Below are 20,204 nucleotides of genomic sequence, written 5' to 3'. Positions count from 1 at the left end.
TAATCCAATGATATCTGAAAAATGTACACATAGAAAAAAGCAAGCTGAAGTTCTATAAAATTTTGGGACAGTGCCTGTGTTTAACCTGCTTTTTCTGTTTCTATTGACATGCTGCTTTAGATGAGATGAATTCTCCAGTGTCAGACTGTAAGTTATTTCAAAGTGTTAACAAAATTATTATTACCTGCTGTGTTCTTCATACAGGTGTTACGCTGTGCTGGAAATTGTTCCTCAGTTGTCTGTGAGAAAAGTATTGGTAGAGGGAATCTCAAATAACTCTGAACCTTTTGCAAATGAGGCTGCCCCTGCATACTCATTTATCTACTCCAACATCTCTCTGGAGCAGTAAGTACTCCACTCTTTTAATATTTTGTAAGTGTTACATTCTAATTTTAAAAAAAGACACATGCTCATATTTTTGATGAAACATTATTTTGTGGACCCAATTGTTACTTTTAGTTAAAGTGGTCAATAGGAAAAGCCATGAAGTTTTAAATGTAATGTGCTCTCAGTGATATAACAAAGTGTTATGTTATGGTTATATTAGGAACTGGAATTAGTATTGGCCTGTTGTAAAATGTCATTTTTTCCATGATACCAGAATACTTCAGGTTTAAATTTGACTCCTGTATCACTTTGTAAGCATTTTCTACAGTTAAACTTTGCTACAGTTACTGTTATGAATTGTTTGTAGCTATAGAGTTTATGCTACTTAAACTAAATACTATAGTGTCTTCTTTTGGACTTCTCATCAATTTCTATTGTTTCAGTTTAATATTTCTCATGTTTAAATAATCTATACATACCAAAATAATCTATAGATACCAAAATAAAATTCAAATATACTGTAACATAATGTAGAAATACATTTAAGAAACTGTGGCTTGCGAGTTGGATTGTAATCCACAAGGCTGATTTTTCAGTCCAGGCCATTGGTTCACTACGCGATTCTGATGAAGTTACTTAAGCCTGAATTGAGACTGTCATCGTGCTATACCTCTGACCAGGTAGTAGATTTGAGAAATTTGCAGTGGATGCAACATTAAGGGGGTAGCAAATACTGTCCAGGTAGCAAAAAAAGCAGCATGACATCAAAGTACATCAAAATGTACTTTAATGTAAAATGTTTTATCAAGATAAAATTAACATTAATAGTAAATTACAGGCAACCTTTCAAAAGGTTTTAAGGGTTTACATTGACACAACATTCTCTTCATCTCCACAATGTGCAAAGGCTAAGAAAATATTTGGTCATATTGTAAAAAAACCTTTGAATATGAAGGTGGAAATATTATGAACTTCTCTAATGCGACAGCATCTCGAGTACTGTGAGTACTGCAGTTCTGATCATCATGCCATGAAACCAGCATAGCAGCAGCAGAAACTTTGCACAGATGAGCAGACAAGTGCATATAGTACCTATAAAAAATATTCGCTATCTTGGAAGTCTTCACATTTTATTGTTATACAACATTGATGGATTTATTTCGATTTTTTGTCACCGATCAACATAAAGAAACTCTTTAATATGAAAGTGAAAATAGATCTCTGCAAAGTGATCTAAATTAATTACAAGTATAAAACACAACACATTTCAGTATTCACCCCCTTCAAGTCAGTATTTTGTAGATGCATTTTTGGCAGCTATGACAGCTTTGAGTCTGTGTGCACAGGTCTTTTTCTCATCTGGACGCTGCAGTTTTTCCCCCATTCTTCTTAGCAAAACTGCTCATGATCTGTCAGGTTGCATGAGGATAATGAGTGAACAGCCTTTGAGTTCATCCAGAAATTCTCGATTGGACTGAGACCTGGACTCTGACTTGGTTACTACAGGACTATAACTTTAAGCCATTCTTATATAGCTTTGGCTTTATGCTTGGGGATTGGGTACATAAAAGGAGTACCCAGAGAAAACCTGCAGAGGTAATATGCAAACTCCTTGTAGATAGCTTCTAGCTGGAATTTGAAGTGAGGACCCTGGAGCTGTGAGACCGCCACAGCACCAACCACTGCTCCTCTGTGCTATCCATAATTCTATATGCTTTAGTTAAGTCTAGGCTGTTAACATATTAATTCATTGTAAGGCATGACTACAACCTATTTAAAAGGAACAGGCTAGCTGCTGCCGAGTGACACAAATCCTGTATTACATTTACGTGATATTGAATAATGTCCAAAAAAAGAAACTCTGCAGTTTCGTAATAGCAATATAAAAGAAGAACAACTTTAAAGATAGGAGGTCAGTTGTCCATACCCACTGCTTGGGATGCAATTCTACATTACAGGATGGAGCTTATCTTTATATTAATTGTGCAGGTAAAAAGTAAAAAGAGACAAAACTGGTGATAAACTGTACAATAATGAGTGATGGTAGCACAGTAAACTTTAGGTTTTGTCTGCTGTGCAGCAGCATGTCTCAGAAACATCTCCATATGCTTTTAGCACTCCATTTTAAATGCCAAACATAATCAGTCAGTCATCATCCAACCCGCTATGTCCTAACAGGGTCACGGGGGTCTGCTGGAGCCAATCCCAGCCAACACAGGGTGCAAGGCAGGAACAAATCCCTGGGCAGGGTGCCAGCCAAACATAATGAATAAACAAAATCTGATAATTTAAAAATGTATTACCCTGCATAATGTCCTAACCCTTCAGCCCCTGGCATCAATCCATTAATCGTAGATTAATTTTTGTTCTGAACAGAACACTTTACTTCATTAGACAGCTTATTTTTCTGTAGGTGAGCTCAGGATTCAGATGCAGACTCAATCTACCATATAATTGTTAGTGATAAGTCCATTTTTATTGTAACGTATTTTGGTACCCTACATTTTAAGCATTGTGGGTGAGGCGGAAGCCTATCCTGACAGAATGTGATACAAGCAAGGATCCAGCACTGAGTAGAGTTTAGTTAATTGCACACTCTCACACTTCCCCACACTTGCTATCATTGAGCCTATATAAGAATGCCCAATTGACCTACCACACACAAGGTTGTGTTAAGACACCCATAGCCCATAAGTGCTGATCATACTTTTAAGTCTCCTGGTTGTTTAATGCAGAGTGGTATTTCTCAGTGTTATTATTTCTGTACTAGATTTAAATCACTTCATTGCCCCAGTTTGTGGGAGATGGGGGTTTGTCCACCTTAGTCAATTCAGCATGCAGATACTTGATCATTTCATTGAGTTTAGGAGGTCCTTTTATTGTCACACCCTCTAGAACTTGACATAGCAGCCCGTGGTCTCTGGTATTTCACTGAGACATTTGAAACTGCGGCTACTTTTCCATGACACCAGAGATACTTGGAGTCTTGGATTCTAAACATTGAATATAAAGTTTAATAAACTGTCCAGCACAATCTTGTACAATATTGTAGAATGTCCAAGTGGGGGGCGATAGCAAGTTGGTCTCCACTGAATTGTGAATGTGTCTTTTGTGACCAATCATGGACCCTCCCAGAGGTTGACTTTCACCTGGAATGATTTTGACTGGGGTTTTTGTTTCCTTTTGTCAATAATCAACTGGCCATATCTCAGTCATAATACAAGGGTAATTCAAAAAGTAAAGGCAATACAAAAATTATGCAGTGACCATAACGGATAGAACCTAACCCACTACAAAACATTTGTGATGATTTATGGTTGGTTTGAACACACACAGCACATCACTTTGCCAATAGTCCAGTTGAAGCCAAGGTCAAATGAACATGGATGCTCCACTGCACCATTTTTGAACAATGCACTGTAGTGAGATTTCATTCAGTAGCCGAAGTAAAACCTACTGTTGACAGATCAGGTCCTCGAGCGCTGACTATGGTAGGGTGTATCATTAATTTGAACTTGAAACTTGCTTAGACTTTGGTGGATCTTTAGCTGTTTTTTATTTCTCTTTAAGGTCTTTCTCTTCTCTTGGATTCTTCCTCATGTTTTCAGTATACAGTGGAACCTCGGGTCACGACCGTAATTCGTTCCAAAAATCTGGTTGCAACCCGATTTGGTCGTGACCTGAACTAATTTCCCCCATAGGATTGTATGTAAATACAATTAATCTGTTCCGGACCATGTAAATATAATTTTTTGAAAGATTTTTAAGCACAAAAAAAGTTAATTATACCATAGAATGCACAGTGTAATAGTAAACTAAATGTAAAAACATTGAATAACACTGAGAAAACCTTGAACAGAGAATGCTCGAATCAGTCCCGGTGCATTCTTTAACTGCCTTCTCTGCCTTACGCAGCCAGGCCTTGCTCTCTCTTGCTCTCTCTCTCTCTCTCTCTCGCTCTCTCACACTCTCTCTTTCACTCGCACGCTCGCTCTCTCGCGCTGTCTATCTCTTGCTCGCTCACTCTCTCTCTCTCGCTGCACAGGGAATGCACAGGGAGAGGCTGAACACGTGTTGAAATCATTGGCGTGTATGAACTGGAAAGGAAACTGGCTTGTTCGTCACCCAAGTGTGTGGTCGTGAACAGATGCAAAAGTTTGGTGAACTTTTTGGTCATAACCCAATTTGTATGTGTTCAGAGAAGTTTGTAAATTGAGGTTCCACTGTACTTGTAAGTAATTCCGCTTGGGTTAATGAAATACAGGGTGCCTCTGACAGATTAAAAAATGGGGCAAAATAAACGCCGCTGCCAAAGCCAAAACATCTGTTGCGGTTACTGAATCATTTTCAAATTGTCTTTAATTTTTGATTTACACTCGTTTTAACAGATTTATGTTTTCTCATTTTTTTTATATTAACCAATATTAAATTTGTTTGTTTGTTTAACCTGATTGATATTTTTATGTATGTAATTTTTATTACAGCTTATTACAAGACTCTGAGCCTGCAGTCAGTGAATTGTGTTAAACAAAAATAAATTGAATTGAATTCAATTGAATCTTAGGAGACTGTAGTAGAGCTGTCAATGAGAGCCATTATTAGCATTTCCAAAATATTTCAAGCAATGTTGGAATGCTATATTGGAGTGGGGCAGCACAGAAGTATGAGATTATGTTTGAAGATTTCATATACTTCGGTTTAACTACAACTACTTTAAACTTTGGTTTAAATCATAACACAGAGCATCATGGTTCATTGAGTTAGAGTGTATTTCGGTTCACTTAGATTCCCCATACATCTGATGAAAATTTGCAGGCCAGGCTGTTCATATATTGCATTTTCCTTGCTTTGTCTCATGTACCTGAATTCTTCAGACAATTCTTGAATCTGTTGTTGCTTCATAGGCTAACAATATTAATGGCATCAAGGTTTTTATTTTTGTTGTATTTCTATTCATTTTTCTCAGTGATGGCCACAGTAGCAACATGCTCAGCTTGACAATCCAAGGGCCTTATGTGTAACACCGTGTGTAGTATTCACATTAAAAGTTGGCATATGGACAAAACTGGAAATGTGCGTATGCACAAAAAAATCCAGATACATAAAACTGTGTGTATGCTAAGTTCCACGCACTTCCCCTTTATAAATTCCAATAAATGTGAAATTTAGTGCACATGCATGTATCTACTGTCCTACCATAACTCCTCCCAAAATTTTGCAATTTTTAATATGCAAATCAATAAAACTATTACCTTCCGTCCTGTGTTTTGTTAAAAGAAAATGGCAGAAGCACATAGAAAAAAGAATTTCAGAGAATGCAAAGTGGAGGCAAGGGGAAAAAACGTACTATTTGTTGGCTTAAGCAGTGTTATTTGATGGAGTGATACAGCGTGGTGGAGAAAATATTACAAATGCTGACCCCCATGCCGATAATGTGACTCCAGGCGGTGATGGTGCTGCTGTGCCCAGTGCATCTTTGGGCACTGGCTGCTCACACACTTCTGCCTTGGAAACCTCTGGGTGACCATCTGGCCATCTGCTGATGGACGCTGTTCTGGAGTCACAGAATACAATAGTGGATGCTGTAAGAGATGTGGCCAATGAACTAAGGAATATAAGGACTTACTATGTGATATTGTCCCCGGATTAAATGAATTGGTTACAAAATAATTGCTGCATCTGATTACTTGTTTTTACATTCTGCTAATTACGTTCAAACGATGTTGTAATGCTGTCCAATTTGGCTGATCATTTGTGGTCAGGGTCAGGTTCATCATACCTTATCTCTTCAGGTACGGGCAAGCCACCATTGTGTGCCACATGATGCAGCACTCAACATACTTTCACAATACAACTCTTTCTGTGTACTATTGAGCAGCATATTAATAGAGTGGAAATGCTTTCTATTTACGTAAACAAATTTATTGTCAGAAGGGACTAGAAGAGGGTTGAAGTGGATCCAGCAGCTGGGATAGGGCTCTGAGAGACGGGCACAAACAGTGGTTACCTTAAAGTACAGTAAGCGATTTTCACTATAAATTGTTTGTATTGGTTTTATGAAGCTCCTGGCCCTCCAACAGAGAAGCAGTGAAAGAAGATCTTCTAGATAACAAACTAAATTGTGTGGAGAGGGAGGAAGGGCAACCAGAACTGAGGTGAGAAAAGTTGGCAGTGTTACAGTGTAAGTGTACCAAAGGAGTCATTGTGCTTGAGCCAGCAGGAAGCTGCAAGGAGTTGTGTGAGGGGAATGAATCAGTTTAGAAGCAGGTCAGGGCCCCAGGTGCACTGGGCTTTGCCCTCCCTTCTTGTTGCATCCCATATAAAGTCTGCGGGTGAGGATGTGTATCTATACTAATAAAAGGCAAAGCCCTCACTGACTGACTGACTCACTGACTCATCACTAATTCTCCAACTTCCCGTGTAGGTAGAAGGCTGAAATTTGGCAGGCTCATTCCTTAAAGCTTACTTACAAAAGTTAGGCAGGTTTCATTTCGAAATCTTACGTGTAACAGTCATAACTGGAACCTTCTTTCATACATATATACGGCCATAGCCTGCAGCTCAGTCGCCGTGTGAGGCAGAGTTGCGTCCCGTATCATCACACCTCCCACGTCATTGAGTGCCTGCCCATATAAGGTCGTCCGTCGGCAACAATCCAATAGACACGCTGCCGCTAAATATTCGCGGGTGAAGAACTGTGCTTATGCAAACAAAGATGAGATAGTCATGGATGGACTAGTGCTTGACACAAACTCAGCGAAAGTGCGAGAGAAACGTTTAAATGTCGGGTCATAGCTAACATTAAATAAAGCCATGGACATTGCAAGATCGCACGATATACCACAAGCACAGCTGAGAACCTTTGATGCATGTACTCTGAGCGGCTCACGTGAACTGACTGTGAACACATTCAAAGAGCGCTGAACAAAAAATGCATTACACAATTGAGAAGGCAGCAAATGAATATGAAGCAAGTGACGTATACAAGCATATTCATGAGTGCAGCTACTGCAGAAACAAAGCACGGTGTAAACCTTAAGTTTAAATTAAGTTCATAGACACGCTACCGCTGGCGTTTGTCATGCCTACGACGAATACGATATTCGCGAGATACAAGTTTAATTAGAAGACGCGTTGCCAGGTCTGAGCTAACATTAAATAAAGCCGTGGACATTGCAAGATCACATGAGATAGCACAAGCACAGCTGAGAACCTTCGATGCATGTACTCCGAGCGGCTCACGTGAACTGACTTTGCAGGACTGGGAAACGTAAACCCGTGCATGCAGTGTGTGATGTCTCAGATAAAGCGGAAGACGAGCTGCTTATTGATGCAGTAGGAAACAAACAACCCTCTGACGCTGAACAAGCCTTTGTACACAAATCAATAGGAAAGCAAGGTGTAAAGCTTAAGTTTAAATTAAGTTCATAGACACGCTGCCGCTAAATGTTCCCAGGCAAATCCTCAACTTAATACCGGGAATGCCCGTTAAACGTCTTAGATTCACAAGTACCGATTTGGGTAGTGATCACTTTGATGAATGAAACTTGTTCAAAAAACGCATTACACAATTGAGAAGACAGCAAAAGAATATGAAGCGAGTGACGCATACAAGCATATTCATAAGTGCAGCTACCGCCCTGGTTATGTTGGGGGCCACGGGTAAAGGGCTTGGAAGCCCAGCCCTGTAGGGACCCGTGGCCACCGCCAGGCGGTGCCCTGGTGCCTGAACAACCCTGGAGCCGAGCACTTCCGCCACACCAGGAAGTGCTGGGGGGAAGAAAACGGGACACCCGGAGGGCTACCGGGTGCGCAGCCGGCACTTCCGCCACACTGTGTGCCCTGGACATTGGGGGATCGGTGCTGGAGGCACTGGGAAGTGTACTGAAGTAAATATTGTGTTGGGTGAACATATGATGTCTGTCTGTGTCACACATACACATATATATATACACACACACATATATACACATACTTATATATGTATGTGTGTATATATTGTGAATAAGGCGCTATATAACGTGCCCGACCCGGCACAGATTCACACTGAGGCACGTGTAAATTGAATAGAAATCTTTTTTAATTTTTCTCTTCACCCGTGGGCGCACGTCTTCCCCGTGTCCCACAGGCCCAACACAGTCCCAAACACTTAAACAGTTCAAACTCTCTTCCCCTGTGGGGCACGTCTTCCCCGTGAACCCCACAGGTATAACATAGTCCCAAAGCACCTTACTTTACACACAGCAATCCTTCCGCTGGCACCACCACTCCTCTCAGGCAACCTCGTCCTCTTCCTCCCGATTCTGGCCCAGAGTGGTGGTTACTGGCTCCTTTATGGCCCTCCCGGGAGTGCTCCTGTTGCTTGTTCACCTGTTCCCAATTGCACTCCCGTGTGGGCCTGATGATTAAACCAGCTGGGCTTAATTATCTCTGTCTAGTTCCCTGGCGGCCATCCTGGGTCCCCACATTGTTGGGGAGAACTCCATTTCCCATGAAACCCTGCGGGAAACTGAGGCATCATCAACCAGGGAGGCTGCCACCAAGTGTCCCGGGGTAGGTACTGAGAAGTCCATGGCTGCTCCCCTGGACCATATACAGCAGGGTCGTCCCGACAGGGCATGGAACCCGGCTGTCCATTACAATATATATATATATATGTATGTATGTATATATATATATGTATGTATGTGTGTGTGTATATATATATGTATGTATGTATGTGTGTGTATATATATGTATGTATGTATGTGTGTATGTATATATATATGTATTGTGACGAAATTAACATACACAAACAAATATAAAGATTTGGGGAATTGCCCTGTATATTGCTTGCAGCAAAAGATTGGTCAAACGGTGAAAAATTCAAAACATTTGACAACTGTAGAGGATGTTAGATCAGTATTTATAAGAAAATGGCTGCTAGATAGAATTTAGGTGGAAGTGATGTCATCAAGGCTGGATCGGAAGTGACGTCATCATCAGGGACCAGAGATGATGTCATCATTGCTGGGCCGGAAGTGGCGTCATCCTTGGAGGCCGGAAGTGATGTCATTAACAGGGGACCGGAAGTGGCATCATCATCGGAGGCCGGACGTGATGTCATCAGAGTTGGACGGAAGTGATGTCATCACCCAAAGCCGGAAGTGACGTCTGAATTGAGGAAATGAAGTTGCCATTTTCTGAGTTGTGAGTTATTGCAGGTATGTTTGGTTTATTGGTCTTCTTTGGATCTATAATATTAGAAAGAGAGGCATCAGTACCATAAAACAACCCCCATCTGTCGATAAATCGCTCACCTGTGGGTTTGTTGGTTGTCTCTCCTAAGCGCACGTGTGTGACATGGCCACCCCCTCAGCCAAGACCCATCGAGTCGGGCGGCCTGAATCGAGAGGTCGATGGTTCGAGAGAGAGCATCAGCGTTGGCCTGAAGAGAACCCCGACGATAAATGACCTGGAACCTGTAAGATTGTAATTCCAGAAACCACCTGGTGACCTGTGGATTAGACTCACGATTTAGTGCCATCCACTGCAAAGCGGCATGGTCCGTAATCAGAGTAAACTCACGGCCCAACAGGTAGTACCGAAGTTGTGTCACAGCCCAGCCAGTGTCCACTAGGAGTACTAAAGGCGGTTTTTTTTGTTTAGCGGAGGCCGTTAAGGGAATTTGCCAATACCCTTTCGTCATGTCAAGTGTAGTTAGAAACTGAGCATTACCCAACCTCTCCAGTAGGTCATCCGCACGAGGCATGGGATAAGCATCAAATTTGGAAACTTGATTGAGTCATTGGAAGTCATTACAAAACCTCAATGAACCATCAGGCTTAGGAACCAAGACGATTGGACTAGACCATGGACTATAGCTTTCTTCAATAATATCCATGTCTAGCATCCGCCTTACTTCCAGTTCAACTTCAGTTTTCTTTGCTTCTGGAAGCCTATAGGGGCGTTCTCGAATAATTACACCCGGGTCAGTAACAATGTCATGCTCAATCAGCGTAGTGTGACCTGGTTGTTCGCTAACTACTCCCGGAATGGACAAGATAGTATTCTCTAATTCTTGTCTTTGACGCCATGACAAATTAGAACCGAAATTAAGGGGTTGGTAGTCTACAAAAAGGGAACGGGGCTGACCGGATGGAGATACCAGCTCTCGATCCTTCCACAGTTTCATCAAGTTAATATAGTACACTCGTTCACTTGGTTGACGATTAGGTTGTTTAACCAAATAATCAATGAGACCTTTTCGTTCCTTAATTTCGTACGGCCCTTGCCAGTGAGCCAGTAATTTAGAATGGGAGGTAGGTACGAGCATCATCACACGATCCCCCGGAAAAAATTCCCAGAGGGTGGTGTTGCAATTATAATGTCGAGCCTGCGCTGCTTGAGCCTTTTCCATATGTTCTTTTAGGGCCGGTTTAATTTTATTTAATCTATCACGTAACTGTGCGATATATTCCAAAATGTTGGAGGATGAAAGTGCCGCCTCTTCCCATCCTTCTTTTAGTATATCCAATAGACCTTGGGGTTGTCTTCCATATAGGAGTTCAAAAGGAGAAAACCCCATGGAGGCTTGAGGCACTTCCCGATAAGCAAAAAGTATGAGGGGAAGTAACTGATCCTAGTTCCTGCCATCCTCGCTAACTACCTTGCGTAACATCTGCTTGAGTGTTTGGTTGAATCGTTCTACCAACCCATCTGTTTGAGGGTGACAGACCGATGTTTTCAGATGAGAAATTTGCAGTAATCTAGCAACTTCCCTGAACGTCTCTGAAGTGAAAGGAGTTCCTTGGTCAGTTAAAACCTCTTTGGGAATCCCCACACGTGCGAATATCCCTACTAATTCCTGTGCGATATTTTTAGAATTTGCAGAGCGCAAAGGAACTGCTTCTGGAAAATAAATGGCATAATCAACTAATACTAATATGTATTTGTGACCACGTATGGAAGGTTCAAGGGGTCCAACGAGGTCAATTCCTACTCTTTCAAATGGAACATCAATAAGGGGTAAAGGAATAAGAGGAGCACGGTCCCTCCTAGGAATCTGACAATCTGGACATGATGTACAGAAACGTCTGACCTCCTCTTTTATTCCTGGCCAATAAAAGCGGAACTTAATCCGTTCCAAAGTTTTTTCGGTCCCCAAATGGGCTCCGAGTAAATGTGCATGTGCTAATTCACACACTTGACGACAATACGTGCGTGGCACTAGCAGCAAAGTCCTAACTTCACCTTCATGTTCAGCGATTCTATATAATAAATCATTATTCAATACAAAGTAGGGCATTCGTGGAATGGGATCTGTAGACATTTGTCCATTTACTGAAACTACCGCATTTCTAGCAAATTTTAAGGAATCATCATTCCACTGTTTCCTTTTAAATGACAAAGGAGTAAATTTAAACCGTGAAGCCAAATCATTCAGGGGATCTTGATCTACCTTAAAAGGCGGAGTTTCAGACGAAGCAGGTACTACGGCAGTTGATGTGCCTCCCGTAGAGCCTGACGTCCCTTCATCTCCATCATTTATACTAACATTATCAGGGATAGGGGAGCTATTACACGGCGTGGAGACAGCCGGATTATTATTTTTATTTTCCATTACCAAACCCTCATTGATTACAGGAACAGAAATGTTATTACCACTTTTAGTATAGGACCAGTCGCGCCCTAGTATCACCGGGTGTGGTGGATTTGTCATTACCGCTACGGTTGTAGTTTTCATGACGTTTTCCACGGAGATGATACAGGACACTGCATTGTAAAATCGCATGTCCCTGTGAATGCATTTCAAACTGATCTTATAGTTTAGACATTGTCGTGGTAAAACATAACGGCGAGCAACAATAGAAATGTTACTCCCGGATTCGAACATAGCGGTAAATTTAAAGCCATTAATTACTACTGATCCCGTATATGGAAAAGATAAAGGATTGCCTACAGCACAGTACCTCTCCTTCTTTAGAAATGAACAGTTCATCGGCTCTGGGGATGGGCATGCAGTAAATAGATGTCCTACCCCCCCACAGTTGAAACGGGGGATAGCTCGATCTTTCTTTCTTCCGGGTAGAGACGTCAGGAGGAGATCGGTTAGGCTCATTAAGAGGTACACAAACCTGTCGGGGTGGACGACAGTACCGTTCTGACCCTTAGGATTTGCAGACCGCCCAATGATGCTCTACTATTTTAACTAGGTCATCCATAGATGTGACCTCCTGTTTGTAGACTTGCTGGGCGACTTTGTCTTGGAGAGCGTTAATGAATGTCTCGATTGTAAGAAGTTCGGTCATACGTTGGGGACTATTTATATCTGGCCGCAGCCAGCGTCCCACTTTGCTTCGTATACTTGGGTACAGTTCGATCTCTCAGGATCGAACTTCCACTCTCTCCAGTCTGTCGCCTGCTGATCCGCTGAAATGCCGTAGCGCTTAAATATCTCTCTTTTGAGAGTATCATAATCGGCAGCCTGCTCCTCCGTTAGATCATAATAAGCCCTCTGTGCTTCCCCCTTCAAGTAAGGTGCGGCCAGGTGTTACGTTTAGCGTTACGCTCGAACACCAAGAAATAGGTTTCGACGTCATCTCCTTCAGTTAAATACATTAATAAAGATGGTACTGACCGTGACGTCTCTACCCTTACTGCTGCCACTGCGTGGGCCTCCGACTCAGCCAAACGGGTCCTGGTATCACCCAGTTGGATCTTCACCTGTTGAAGCTCTGCGACCAAAGTGTTCAGCAAGGTGTTCAGGTTCTGTCCCTTGCTCGTTCTGGAACTGTGCGACTATGCCAGTTGTGACGAAATTAACGTACACAAACAAATATAAAGATTTGGGGAATTGCCCCGTATATTGCTTGCAGCAAAAGATTGGTCAACCGTTGAAAAATTCAAAACATTTGACAACTGTAGAGGATGTTAGATCAGTATTTATAAGAAAATGGCTGCTAGATAGAATTAAGGTGGAAGTGACGTCATCAAGGCTGGATCGCAAATTACATCATCATCATGGACCGGAAATTATGTCATCATCACTGGACCGGAAGTGACGTCATCCTTGGAGGCCGGAAGTGATGTCATCAACAGGGGGCCGGAAGTGGCACCATCATTGGAGGCCGGAAGTGATGTCATCAGAGTTGGACCGGAAGTAACTTCATCACCCAAAGCCGGAAGTGACATCTGAATTGAGGAAGTGAAGTTGCCATTTTCTGAGTTGTGAGTTATTGCAGGTATGTTTGGTTTATTGGTCTTCTTAGGATCTTCAATATTAGAAAGAGAGGCATCAGTACCATAAAACAACCCCCCATCTGTCAATAAATCGCTCACCTGTGGGTTTGTTGGTTGTCTCCTAAGCGCACGTGTGTAACAGTATGTATGTATGTGTGTATGTATGTGTGTGTATATATATATATATATATATATATATATGTGACGGACAGCCGGGTCCCATGCCCGGCCGGGACGCCTCTGATGCATACGTCCCGGGGGAGCCATCATGGACTTTGCAATACCTCCCGGGCGCTTGGGGCAGTCTCCTGGCACTGGATTCCTCCTCAATCTCCCCCGTGGCTCCATGGGACATGGAGTCCACCACAGCAGCCCGGTTGGGAGATGGGGTGGCCGCTAGGGTGCTGCAGAGTTCCAGCCACCACACTGGACGGTTTATCAGCCCCACCCGGAGGTGCAATTAAGACCAGCTGGTCAGGCACCTGGATCACTTCCGGGTGGGGCATAAAAGGGCCTGCCTCCCAGCAATCGAGGCCAGAATCGGGAGGAAGAGGACGAGGTTGCCTGGGAGGAGTGGTGGAGCAGGAAAGTGTGGGTTTGTGTTTGTGTTTTGGACTGTGTTTGGGCTGTGTGGCACGGGGAAGACGTGTCACACAGCTGAAGAAAAATAAATATTTGTGAGTGTGAACACGTGCCTCTGCCTATTCTATGCCGGGTCGGGCGCTATAAAGCGCTTGTTTACACTGGCGTAGCCGGCAGGATCCCGGCCCGTCCATTTGGGTCGGAACCTGCGGTTTTTACTCTTGCTGACCCGGCATAGCGAAGCGCAACAGCGCGGGGCACGGTTCTCGGCTCAGCGGCGTTGGAGAGCGCGCTCCCGACGCAGCTACAGGCAAGCAATCGGGCAGGACTGCACAGCACAGCGCACTGAAGCGCGCACACGCGGCAGGAGCCGCAAGCCAGCACACGCAGTACAGCGCGCGCGCGACACGGCAGGGGCCGCAAGCAGGCAGCGCAAGCCAGCGGGACTATCCAACCGCCGCCGAGGAGCTGCTGCAGGCGCTTTTGTCATGGGGAAGAAAAAGCCGGGCGGACACAGAGGCCAACTGGCAGACGCCGCCACGCTAGTCCGCCGCACGGGTTGTAACCGGAGGTAGGTGACGAGTTGCGGGTATGTTTTTCCCGCCTGCGGGTCATCCTACCTCCTGGACGCCGAGGGGCGAAGCACCCGGTGCGGGCAGGGGGACGAGTGTCCATGGCGTGACGACGGAGCCAGCTCGGGGGTGAGCGAGGCGGAGCTGTGTCTTTCCCTCGGCTTGAGCCAGCGGCTGGCGGAGGAGAGCCCGGACGAAGCTTCCCAGCGGCGCCCTGCAAGTGGGGCAGGAGCGGCTCCGCAAACAGGTAAGCGGGGGGGACGTGTGTCAATCACCCGCCGAGGAGGATCGGCAGGCGGGGATGACGGACGCCCTTCCCTCTCCTCCAGACTACCCGAAGGGCCCTGTGGGGGATCCACAGGGTCTTCTTGGCACGCGGTCGGCGGAGGGCGACACGGAGAGCCCAAATCCACCGCCGGCCGCCACTATTAATGTTTCTTGGGCTGTAGGGGAGGTGAAGTCCGTTGTCCTCGCCCTACAGTCCCTTTACAAGTTTTCAGGTCCTGTCGGAGGCGAAGGAGGGGCTGGAGAAGAAGCTCGGTATCCCGTGCGGGGCCCTGGCTGAATGGCCGTGGCGGGTGGCCAGCCTCCCACCGGCAGGACAGAGCGGTGCAGGTAAGTGAAGCCGGCACCGCAGAGAAAAGGGGGCGGGGCGCGACGGCAGCAGTGTTGCTTAGTACTGCCTGTCAGGCGGACCCGCCCACCACACGAGAGGCTGCTGTGATGACTGACAGCAAGGCGGACGAAGTCGGGGAGGCAGCAGGTGGAAACCGGCTGCCAAACAACCCGCCCGACCGCTAGCGCCAGTCTTGCGGCAGTCCAAAGGGACGCAGGCGGTGCGGGGTCCCTCCTTTCTCATAGGGGACTCAGACCGCCAGTGCGACCCAAAGGAAAAGGGGGAACCGGAAGAGGAAACCGGAAACCCCGTACATAGAGCAGTGTATGCCTGACGGCTTGGAGACGAAGGAGGGCTGCACTGCAGGGGCGGAACCGTCACAAGCCCTCCTCGGAGGCGAAGGGCAGATGTTCCCTGCCTGCTTCCGCATGCAGGGGCCGTACTGGAGGAGTCGGCGGTGTTATGACTGTGGCGGGTGGCCATGTCTGGCGGGCTTGTCCCGAGGGACATCGGGCAACGCCCCAGACCTGTTTATTCTGTTTTACAGGCGCAGCGGAACCAGGAATGCCGACTCCCCATCCTGGAGAAGACCGGCCCTCGCGGGGCAGGCCGATGAGCCCCACAAGCCTCATCTGAGGGAGGGGCCATGTGACGGACAGCCGGGTCCCATGCCCGGCCGGGACGCCTCTGATGCATACGTCCCGGGGGAGCCATCATGGACTTTGCAATACCTCCCCCGGGGCGCTTGGGGGCAGTCTCCCTGGCACTGGATTCCTCCTCAATCTCCCCCGTGGCTCCATGGGACATGGAGTCCACCACAGCAGCCCGGTTGGGAGATGGGGTGGCCGCTAGGGGGTGCTGCAGAGTTCCAGCCACCACACTGGGCGGTTTATCAGCCCCACCCGGAGGTGCAATTAAGACCAGCTGGTCAGGCACCTGGATCACTTCCGGGTGGGGCATAAAAGGGCCTGCCTCCCAGCAATCGAGGCCAGAATCGGGAGGAAGAGGACGAGGTTGCCTGGGAGGAGTGGTGGAGCAGGAAAGTGTGGGTTTGTGTTTGTGTTTTGGACTGTGTTTGGGCTGTGTGGCACGGGGAAGACGTGTCACACAGCTGAAGAAAAATAAATATTTGTGAGTGTGAACACGTGCCTCTGCCTATTCTATGCCGGGTCGGGCGCTATAAAGCGCTTGTTTACAATATATATATATACAGTAGGACCTCGGTTCACGACCATAATTCGTTCCAAAACTCTAGTCGTAAACCGATTTGGTCGTGAACCGAAGCAACTTCCCCCATAGGACTGTATGTAAATACAATTAATCCGTTCCAGACCATACGAACTGTATGTAAATATATATTTATACTGCTCAAAAGAATTAAAGGAACACTTTTTAATCAGAGTATAGCATAAAGTCAATGAAACTTATGGGATATTAATCTGGTCAGTTAAGTAGCAGAGGGGGTTGTTAATCAGTTTCAGCTGCTGTGGTGTTAATGAAATTAACAACAGATGCACTAGAGGGGCAACAATGAGATGACCCCCAAAACAGGAATGGTTTAACAGGTGGAGGCCACTGACATTTTTCCCTCCTCATCTTTTCTGACTGTTTCTTCACTAGTTTTGCATTTGGCTACAGTCAGTGTCACTACTGTTAGCATGAGGCGATACCTGGACCCTACAGAGGTTGCACAGGTAGTCCAACTTCTCCAGGATGGCACATCAATACGTGTCATTGCCAGAAGGTTTGCTGTGTCTTCCTGCACAGTCTCAAGGGCATGGAGGAGATTCTATGAGACAAGCAGTTACTCTAGGAGAGCTGGAGAGGGCCATAGAAGGTCCATAACCCATCAGCAGGACCAGTATCTGCTCCTTTGGGCAAGGAGGAACAGGATGAGCACTGCCAGAGCCCTACAAAATGACCTCCAGCAGGCCACTGGTGTGAATGTCTCTGACCAAACAACCAGAAAGACTTCATGAGGGTGACCCAAGGGCCCCATGTCCTCTAATGGGCCCTGAGCTCACTGCCCAGCAGCATGCAGCTCGATTGGCATTCGCCATAGAATACCAGAATTGGCAGATGCACCACTGGTGCCCTGTGCTTTTTACAGATGAGAGCAGGTTCACCCTGAGCACGTGACAGAAGTGAAAGGGTCTGGAGAAGCCATGGAGAACATTATGCTGCCTGTAACATCATTCAGCATGAGCAGTTTGGTGGTGGGTTAATGAATGTCTGGGGAGGCATATCCATGGAGGGTCACACAGACCACTACAGGCTTGACAAAGGCACCTTGGCTGCCATTAGGTATCAGGATGAAATCCTTGGACCCATTGTCAGACCCTATGCTGGTACAGTGGCTTCTGGTGCACGACAATTCCTGGCCTCATGTGGTGAGAGTATGCAGGCAGTTCCTGGAGGATGAAGGAATTGATACCATTGACTGGCCACCACACTTTCCTGACCTAAATCCAATAGAACACCTCTGGGACATTATGTTTTGGTCCATCCAATGCCACCAGGTTGCACCTCAGACTGTCCAGGAGCTCAGTATTGCCCTGGTCCAGATCTGGGAGGAGATCCCCCACAACACCATCTGTCATCTCATTAGAAGCATGCACCAATGTTGTCAGGCATGTATACAAGAACACAGGGGCCATACAAAGTGCTGCGTACAATTTTGAGTTGCTGCAATTAAATTTTGGCAAAATGGACTAGCCTGCCTTATAATTTTTTCACTCTGATTTTTGGGGCGTCTTTGAATTCAGGGCTCTGTAGGTCATTTTCATTTCCATCAAACGAGGTGGCATCCTTTCGTTCCTAACACATTACCCAGTCTATATCAGTATTTCTTTTTCCCATTGAGATCTGATGTGTTTTCAAAGTGTTCCTTTAATTTTTTTGAGCAGTTTATATATGTCTTCAATATTGAACCTTTTCACAATATTCTAATTTTCCGATGTAACTAAATTTGGGACTTTCATTAGTTGTCAGTTATAATCATCAAAATTAAAAGAAATAAACATTTGAAATACATCAGTCTTTGTGTAATGAACGAATCTAATATACAAGTTTCACTTTTTGAATGGAATTACTGAAATAAATCAACTTTGTCATGATATTCTAATTTTATGAGCAGCACATGTATATATGTAGATATGTTGGATGGGAAGCATCGGTGCACAGCCATTTTAAGATCTCTCCAGAGATGTTCAATCGGATTCAAGTCTGGGCTCTGGCTGGGCCACTCAAGGACATTCACAGAGTTGTCCTGAAGCCACTCCTTTGATATCTTGGCTGTGTGCTTAGGGTCGTTGTCCTGCTGAAAGATGAACTGCCGCCCCAGTCTGAGGTCAAGAGTGCTCTGGAGCAGGTTTTCATCCAGGATGTCTCTGTACAGTCATCTTTCCCTTTATCCTGACTAGTCTCCCAGTTTCTGCCGCTGAAAAACATCCCCACAGCATGATGCTGTCACCACCATGCTTCACTGTAGGGATGGTATTGGCCTGGTGATGAGCGGTGCCTGGTTTCCTCCAAACGTGACGCCTGGCATTCATACCAAAGAGTTCAATCTTTGTCTCGTCAGACCAGAGAATTTAGTTTCTCATGGCCTGAGAGTTTTTCAGGTGCCTTGTGCCTTTTACTAAGGAGTGGCTTCCGTCTGGCCACTCTACCATATAGGCCTGAATGGTGGATTTCTGCAGAGATAATTGTCCTTCTGGAAGGTTCTCTTCTCTCCACAGAGGACCTCTGGAGCTCTGACAGAGTGACCATCAGGCTCTTGGTCACTCCCTGACTAAGGCACTTCTCCCCTGATCGCTCAGTTTAGATGGCCAGCCAGCTCAAGGAAGAGTCCTGGTGGTTTTGAACTTCTTCCACTTATGGATGATGGAGGCCACTGTGCTCATTGGGACCTTCAAAGCAGCAGAAATTTTTCTGTAACCTTCCCCAGATTTGTGCCTCGAGACAATCCTGTCTCGGAGGTCTGCAGACAATTCCTTTGACTTCATGCTTGGTTTGTCCTCTGACATGAACTGTCAACTGTGGGACCTTATATACACAGGTGTGTGCCTTTCGAAATCATGCCCAATCAACTGAATTTACCACAGGTGGACTCCAATGAAGCTGCAGAAACATCTCAAGGATGATCAGGGGAAACAGGATGCACCTGAGCTCAATTTGGAGCTTCATGGCAAAGGCTATGAGTACTTATGTACATGTGATTTCTCAGTTTTTTTATTTTTAATATATTTGCAAAAATCTCAAACTTTTTTCACGTTGTCATTATGTGGTGTTGTGTGTAGAATTCTGAGGAAAAAAATTTATCCATTTTGAAATAAGGCAGTAACATAACAAAATGTGGGAAAAGTGATGCTCTGTCAATACTTTCCGGATGCACTGTATATATGTGTGTATGTATGTATGTGTGTATATGTATGTGTGTATATATGTAGATATGTATATATAGGTGTATATATATATGTATATATATGTGGATGTATGTGTATACAGTAATCCCTCGCTATATCGCGCTTCAACTTTTGCGGCTTCACTCTATCGCGGATTTTATATGTAAGCATAACTAAATATATAACACGGATTTTTCGCTGCTTCGTGGGTTCTGCAGACAATGTGTCTTTTTACTTCCTGTACATGCTTCCTCAGTTGGTTTGCCCAGTTGATTTCATACAAGGGACGCTATTGGCGGATGACTGAGAAGCTAACCAATCAAAGCACGCAGTTAAGTTCTCCTGACTGAGAAGGTAACCAATCAGAGCACGCAGTTAAGTCCCTGTGTGCTGAATGCAGTGTTAACCAGGAAGTCTCATCTCGCTCATTCAGCATCAACGTGTTTCGCTGTGTAAAGAGTTAACTTTTGTGCTCTTTTG

At 45.0% G+C, this 20,204-nt stretch overlaps 1 protein-coding gene across 1 annotated transcript in view; it reads left to right on the top strand.

Moving 5' to 3' along the window:
* si:ch211-51h4.2 overlaps positions 1–20,204 on the top strand; it is a 411,729-nt gene that overhangs the window by 289,517 nt on the left and 102,008 nt on the right. Inside the window, exon 12 of the mRNA XM_039758852.1 lies at positions 205–345. Coding sequence (XP_039614786.1) covers positions 205–345 — 141 coding nt within the window. The remainder of the gene's footprint in view (positions 1–204; positions 346–20,204) is intronic.

Source organism: Polypterus senegalus, chromosome 1 (assembly GCF_016835505.1).
Source record: "Polypterus senegalus isolate Bchr_013 chromosome 1, ASM1683550v1, whole genome shotgun sequence".
Taxonomy (NCBI): Eukaryota; Metazoa; Chordata; class Cladistia; order Polypteriformes; family Polypteridae; genus Polypterus; species Polypterus senegalus.
This window is presented reverse-complemented; position numbering and strand designations above follow the sequence as displayed.